Source organism: Barbatula barbatula (assembly GCF_947034865.1).
Source record: "Barbatula barbatula genome assembly, chromosome: 7".
NCBI lineage: Eukaryota > Metazoa > Chordata > Actinopteri > Cypriniformes > Nemacheilidae > Barbatula > Barbatula barbatula.
In genome coordinates this window covers 11239996-11247029 of record NC_136770.1, presented here as the reverse complement: position 1 = coordinate 11247029, position 7034 = coordinate 11239996, and the positions used below count along the sequence as shown (strand labels likewise).

Sequence of the window (7034 nt, the reverse complement as noted above, 5' to 3'; positions counted from 1 at the left end):
AATAATATGGTTAGTGTTAACTGTAAGGTTATTCATAACACCTAAGCTGGCTATAACTTAAATACGATGCTTTAATAGGATACCTGGGTAGCAGCATCTACGAAACCAGTTTATTGCCCAGAAACTGGGTTTATTGTCTAAGATACTTTGCCTGAGAGAGGCTGTACCCAGAGGTGAAAAGAAACGTTGTCATAGGACATTAAGGATATTTATGCACCCTGAAGTACTCCAGTAACAATGTCAATTCCATGTTTTCAGAGAGGGAGATTTTTTTTTACAGATTATACAGATCTTCACAGATTTCTAAGAAGCAAAAACATATGTAGCCCTACAGTGAAGGTGGTGGTTGCGTCCTCAAACATTATCTCCAAAAATCTAAACATCAAATCATACTCTGACCCACTGCCAACACCCTAAAGAACAGATAATGATATAGATTAATGAACAAATACTTTTTATTTGCAACATACATGAACTCAGTTTAATAGGCAGAACTTTTTTGTTTCTTTGCACCATCAAGACACATTCATTCCAATGTTCTCCTGTGGTTCCCAAGATGGGGGCCAGGTCTTTTGGCTGAAAAAAAGGCAAATAAACAGTCAGAAATTATATATTTGAGCTCTAAAATATGTTAAGAATTATAGTCTCTGAAATGGTTTATAAATCCTGCTGGGCTTCTACATATTTTCCTGACATAATGGGGTGGAGAAAGCAGAAAACATTTACAGTTATCCAAATTACGTTTACAATACAAAGATTTATATATATATATATATATATATATATATATATATATATATATATATATATATATATATCGGGAATTAAGCTGTCATTATATTTGCTCAATTTGGTTATAAATTGTTATAAAATTGTTAACCTCATATTGTGTATATAATAGCATTGTGTTAATAAGCAGACCTTCCCATTCCTACCAAATATGAAATTGTCCCTTACCCTCAATCAAATCAAAATGTAGCAAATCATTTATTGCTCTGTCATAGCTTAGCAGAACGCCACTAAAAACAGCTGTACATATAAATGGTACTTGTGACAAATCTCAATTTCTCTGATGGCGAAAACATTTTGTGTTGTACTTGTCCATCCTAATTAAGCAGATCCGCTTCACTTTCCAAAAAGAAGTGAAACACTGGTCCATGTGCTCCTACAAAACTCATAATAAAATGGGAGTTATTTAAAGACAGGCTTCTTAATTAGGGTTAACTGACCCTTTAGGACAACTCAAGTAAGTTCAATATGAAAGCTGACATTACCATGATGGACACGGGAGCCAGTGGACCAGTACTTCTTTACATCCCTTTGGGGAGAAGGTAAAAGACAAACCAAAGTCATACTTTTATTTTATAACTAAATATTTCATTTAATTCCTCCTCCCACCCTTTAAAAATCAATTCTCAATTTCTTTAGACTTCAAAACTTTTGACAAAATGCAACATTTTCAGTATTATTCTATAGGTGTAGTTTAGTATCAATTCATGCCCCTACAGTTGTACAGAATGTTTTTTGTATAACTACTAACCTTTCTTTCACGTGTCTTAGATACACATTGTACTGGAAAAATGTCCAATGTGCTGTGATACTGACATGCTGTGAAGAAAAATGCATAAATTGTGTAAATATAAAACATTGCACCTTAATGAAACAGCGGTAAAACCAAAACCACAGAAAGTGGATCAGCAGAGGGATTCTGATTGTTGCCATACTGTCTAGATAGTAATCTACAACCCCATTTCAAGAAATATGTGATTTGTTAAATAACCTTTATTTTACTGAAAAAATACAAAGAAAATATTTTCAATTGCTTTACTGACCAGCCTAATTGCGTTTGGTAAATTTAAACTAGGTTAAAAAACAAAACATTGTTCCACAATTGATGTAACAGGATTCACAAAGTAGTCCTAAGTGCTAGAGAATAGCACAGAGTACAGCAAAGTATCAACAACTTCCCACAAAGATAAAAATATACTGAACCCTGAAGCCCCCCCAAAAAAGGTTTTAGATTTTTTTAAATCTTTTAAATTATTCATTAAAAAAAAGTTTTGTTATTTATAAAAAAAAAATTCCTACCATCATCCTCGGTTTGTTTCTTTCTCCTTTTCTTTTTAGCTGAAATATTTACAGCTACCTTCCTATATAGAGAAAAATAACTGTGTAAATAGTACCAAACAGTAGATGCCAAACTGCTGCCATACAACCTCATGTTTTAAGAAAGTATAAAAAGAGCAACTTGTGAAATATAATCCTGTGTCCAGAGTCTAGTGTGGTGTGCTACTTTTCTTTGTACATGGACATATTCTACATAGTCAAGGTTGCCCTTATTACTCTGTATCTTCTATTCTGAATTGGCACTTACCTGTTTGTTGCTCCTACTTTCTTCTTCTCCTTAATCTTTCTTTTCCCCACTTCCGCTGTCTGTTCTCTCTCCTTGTCTGCCCCTGAGTCTTTCTGTCCCTCCATCTCTTCTCTCTCCACTATCTTACTCTCTACTCTTTCTTCCTGTGCCTGTTCTGTCTCCATCAGTCCTAACTCTTCTAAGTCTTTTCGTGCCTCCATCTCTTCTCTCTCTGCACTCTCACTCTCTTCTATGTCTTCCTGTGCCTGTTCTGTCTCCATCAGTCCTAACTCTTCTAAGTCTTTTCGTCCCTCCATCTCTTCTCTCTCCGCACTCTCACTCTCTTCTCTGTCTTCCTGTAGCTCAATCTCCTGCACGACCCTACTCTCAATCTCTTCAACTTCACGGTGCTCTATCTGTCCTCTCTGGTGTTCATCTATTTCTCTTTCTACCTGATTTTCTTCTTCTGTCCTTACTTGCTGCCCCACCTTCTCTGTTTCAGGAACACAAGCTTCGATAAAAAAATCCAAAACAAGACATTTTAAAAAGCAATATATATATATGTATACACACAAACACACAACATATAAAATGTGAGTACCCAAAGAAATATAAACCAGACAGAATTACACACCACTATTTAGAAAAATTATCTTAACTGAGATTTAAATCTGGTCTAAACAGGTACACAATACAGGGTCAATCTTAAATTTTCATGAATGTACTGATGTTGTCATGTGACCTACCTTCTAACAAACCTTCAAATAGGCAAATTATCTTCTCCATGACCGCATGCGCTAATACTGGCATCTCAAAGGGGCACTGGAGCTGGGCCACCCACTTTTTATTTTGTGGTCTATACTTTCCCCACAGCAGGAGGGGAAAAAACCCAAGAGCCTTCAGTTTCTCCATCTTAACAAAGAAAAGCATATAAGCAAACAGAGAGAGATTTCCTAGGCAGGGTTACTATACACATCTTTAAAAATAAAGAAATAAAGAGTGGGCAGTCCACTGTCTCTATTATGTGTATTTATAAGTGGGAACATCCAGAGCAACCTTTCTTTACTAGAAACTCTCTGAAATGATTCTGTACAACGGCACCGATAACCAATTAGTTAGTGTGCCGACATATAGTACCAGCGCAATTCACGGAGAACCAAATTCCCCATCAAAGGTCCCCTATCTCTGCCCAACACTTTTCGTCCTGTCTAAATAAAGGCAAAATAAAATGTTTATTAAAAAAACTAACCAAGGGTAAGTCCTCAAGAAAAACTAACCCAAGAAGCTCCTAAAATGACAAGAAAACATTTCCAGTCAAAAGGTGACTACACTAAAGAAGATAAAATATAATATTTTGATTATTTTTCAGTCTTACAGTTACAACATTCCACTAGACCCTTTGTTTTATGTCATTTTATCAAGAAGCTTCTTGATGTCTCACCCTGAGAAGCTTTTTTAAGCAATATTAAAGGAGTTCCCATCTATCTCTTCATTATTCAGTCAAAGTCATCCATTTAAAAATAAAATGTATTAAATAAAACGTTAGTTTTGTCCTTGAAAAACATGTATGTTTGCAAAATTATATTTTTGTCTTTTAAACTAATTTCAGAGATTTAGGCATTCACCTTCAGATCAAAAGTTTTTTAAAGCAAGAGAAACCTTTTAACCAAAAGGTTGCCAAAACTTTTGACCACTAGTGTACTCTACTGCATTACCAGTGTTCTAAAAGAAAAAAGTGTTAAGCTGAATTTGCAGTGTGAAGTTGCAGGCAAGGATTATTATGTTGATGACATCATGACACACAACTGCCTGTAAAATATCATTTATTTTGACAGAAGACCCCCATGGCTGACCAAAAGAGAAAGACAAAGTGTTTATTACCAACAGGGAACTGTTGTCAAATATTTTTGCCTGATTCCGTGACTTTTTGACTTTGTGAGCCCATTCTTTGGCCTTGGTCTGGAACGTTTTCATTCTAGCTGTCTGCCTGGACTTTAGTTCCAGCAGCTTCCCACACTGGATAAGGGGGAGAGACGGAGAGAGTGAGGACACAGTATGACAGCAAAAAAGGTTCTAAACTGTGGTCTGTGTGTTGACTAGGCAGACTAAATATGCAGCCAAGCTTTAATATTACAAAGCTTGTTGTGTACCATATTTTAATGGAAAGTATGAATCTCCATTATGCCTTAAGTTGTCAATAAAGGCTTCATGCCGAACCCCACATGTAGAAAACAAGTCTCATTGCATCAGGTTTAAACATTTTGTATGCGCTTTGTTACACATAGAGCTGTTATACTAAAAAAAAACTTTAAATGAGTTACCGAAGATCAATAGCCATTACATAACCAGATTGATATTTAAAAGCTTTTATTTTTCTTCGTCTCACAGATATTTGAATAGTAAAATAAAATGCCATAAATGGTCAGAAAGGTTATCTGATTTAATTAAATACAAATATTTTTTAAGATTTATTTACAAATAAATATCAAGGTTAGTTAGTACTTCTGTTAACACTGTTTCCGACAAGCGGATGTAACGAGACTTGTTTATCCATGTGATGTTTGACATGTACACGTACCCTATTGCAGGGGCTAGCAGAGATGTTACCATTTTTCTAGAATTTTGAATTCAAAATATGGATACAGTTTGATATCTAAGTGTTTTACTTCACTTTTAAGTAATCAATAAAAATCAGGATCGATAAACAGAATCGAAAACAGAATTGATAAAAAAAAACCACCCTACTGAGAACCACCGCAATAGAAAAATGTACTATTGTCTGCAATAGATAGATTCAATATCAAAAGTGTAGCCTTGTAACAGAATTGTATTTAAAGGAATGTAGCCTTTTGAAAAATACCTACTGTCATGCAAGTTTGTGGTGTAACAAAACTCTTTTGTCTTTTTTTAACAAATACTGAGATATTTAATGCCAATGAAGGTTATTAGAATTTTGACCCGATTCCTCTGGCTTTAATGCATGACAAAAGGGGATAGTAGTTAGACAGTACAATAGTCTATTGTACATTATTTACCTTGGTGCATCTTCTATTAGCACAGTTTATATTTTCCGAACAATGGGTACACTGTCGAAAGGTTGATCCACCCGGCATTTTTACTACAAACAAAACAAAAATAAATTATAATTATTAACATGCCACACAACAAAATATTTAAAACTGAGGGAGGACCTGATGCAAGCAAATCCTAAACCTATTCTATTGAATTATAAAGTAATACAATTTACTTTATTGTCAACCATGGATAAATTGTGTTGGACCTAGGGATGGGTGACATGGAACACATCAGACAAATTGCATATTCAGTAATACAATTATTCTTAAGGATATTTAACTGCAAGGCAATAAGTGTGCAATATCAAAGTTTAACCAAAGTATTAACACAAATAGGTTAAGGGTAATATTACACAGGAACTTAAATAGTAAATGGTAATGACAAGTAACTTTTTTGTTATATTAATCTGTCATTTATTGGTTACATTTTTACATTAATGTATTAATATTTGCATTCATTGAATAATAACCATGCAATTCTTTGGAAACATTGGCTTGCAAACCCTTTCCGTTTCTCTTTAATGGGACTTCCATATTCTTGAGGACAGTTGAGTCTGTGAGATTACAGTTACCCAATAACTATTATGAAAGAACTAACACTATGGGAATGACTCAACAGAGTCTGGATTAACATTGCTTTATTTTCTGCTGGAGACAAATTATTTTGTCTAAATCGTGCTTAAGTAAAATATGATGACATAAGAAATTAAATAACCCGGAAATAGGAGCCAAGATCAACCCTGGTGTATCGTGGATCTGCAAGCAACTAGTAATGCCTAGTAGTTTAATTATACCAACGATATAGAGATTGCAGGCCGTATGATGCGAAATACTGATCTGGCGTCAGCAATAAGGTTACCGGGACACCGTTGCATATATAGGTTGCATCAACATGCCTTACCCACGGGCACGCTGTATAGGCAGTCAGGCTGTCCCGTTGCCCACAATTTGGGAATAAATCCGGTTTAGGAGTGCGGACTGGTTAGCGCAACTAATTGACCCCCGGGGCCCCGTAGGCTAATTTACCACTTCAGTTTAAACATAAACTAACACTAATTCAGTCTGTCGAATAGTAGTGCTGTCATCAGCCATGTCAAAACACCATAAAGCACAGTTTTATTTGTTAGTGTGTTTCAAACTGCAACAGTTAATACAGTAGAATTGATCTTAGGCTAATGTCAATGGTAGGCTAACGTTACCAGCTGTGCGAACTGAGCAGCGCGAAGTTACATTAAGAAACTTCAACGCACGCGCTGCCGTTTGACACATGGCACCATGTAACGTGATGCAGAAACACTAAAATAATTAACCGTAATTATAATTTAATTACCAATAACCTCATTTACAAACTGTGTTGCCCTTACTCACCTGTTTAAAGATGGCACGCATACGGTGAACTGAGCGAAAGGAATATCGCTGGTGGTGACGTCACTGCAGTTGAGATAAGCGTGGTATTTGGACGCATCTGCTCCCCACTGAAGTTAATGGCAGGGATTGGCGTATCCCATGCACGCAAAATGTGACTTTGGCGTATGCATTATACGCCGTTTGAAAGTGTAAAGTCGTGTTATTTATACGCAGGTTGATGAGAACGGGTTGGATATACA

General features: G+C 35.6%; 1 protein-coding gene across 1 annotated transcript; it reads right to left on the bottom strand.

Annotated features, from left to right (window-relative positions):
• Positions 1-792: 792 nt before the first annotated feature.
• LOC306896954 (uncharacterized protein) lies at positions 793-6825 on the bottom strand. Its single transcript, XM_079461364.1, has 9 exons — positions 6796-6825; positions 5389-5471; positions 4235-4369; positions 3100-3265; positions 2375-2864; positions 2089-2150; positions 1541-1608; positions 1275-1318; positions 793-1165 (listed from the first exon to the last, which is right to left on the bottom strand). Exons 2-9 carry the CDS (start codon positions 5464-5466, stop codon positions 1126-1128), a joined length of 1083 nt encoding a protein of 360 aa, XP_079317490.1. The 5' UTR covers positions 5467-5471; positions 6796-6825; the 3' UTR covers positions 793-1125.
• Between the last annotated feature and the right edge of the window lie 209 nt (positions 6826-7034).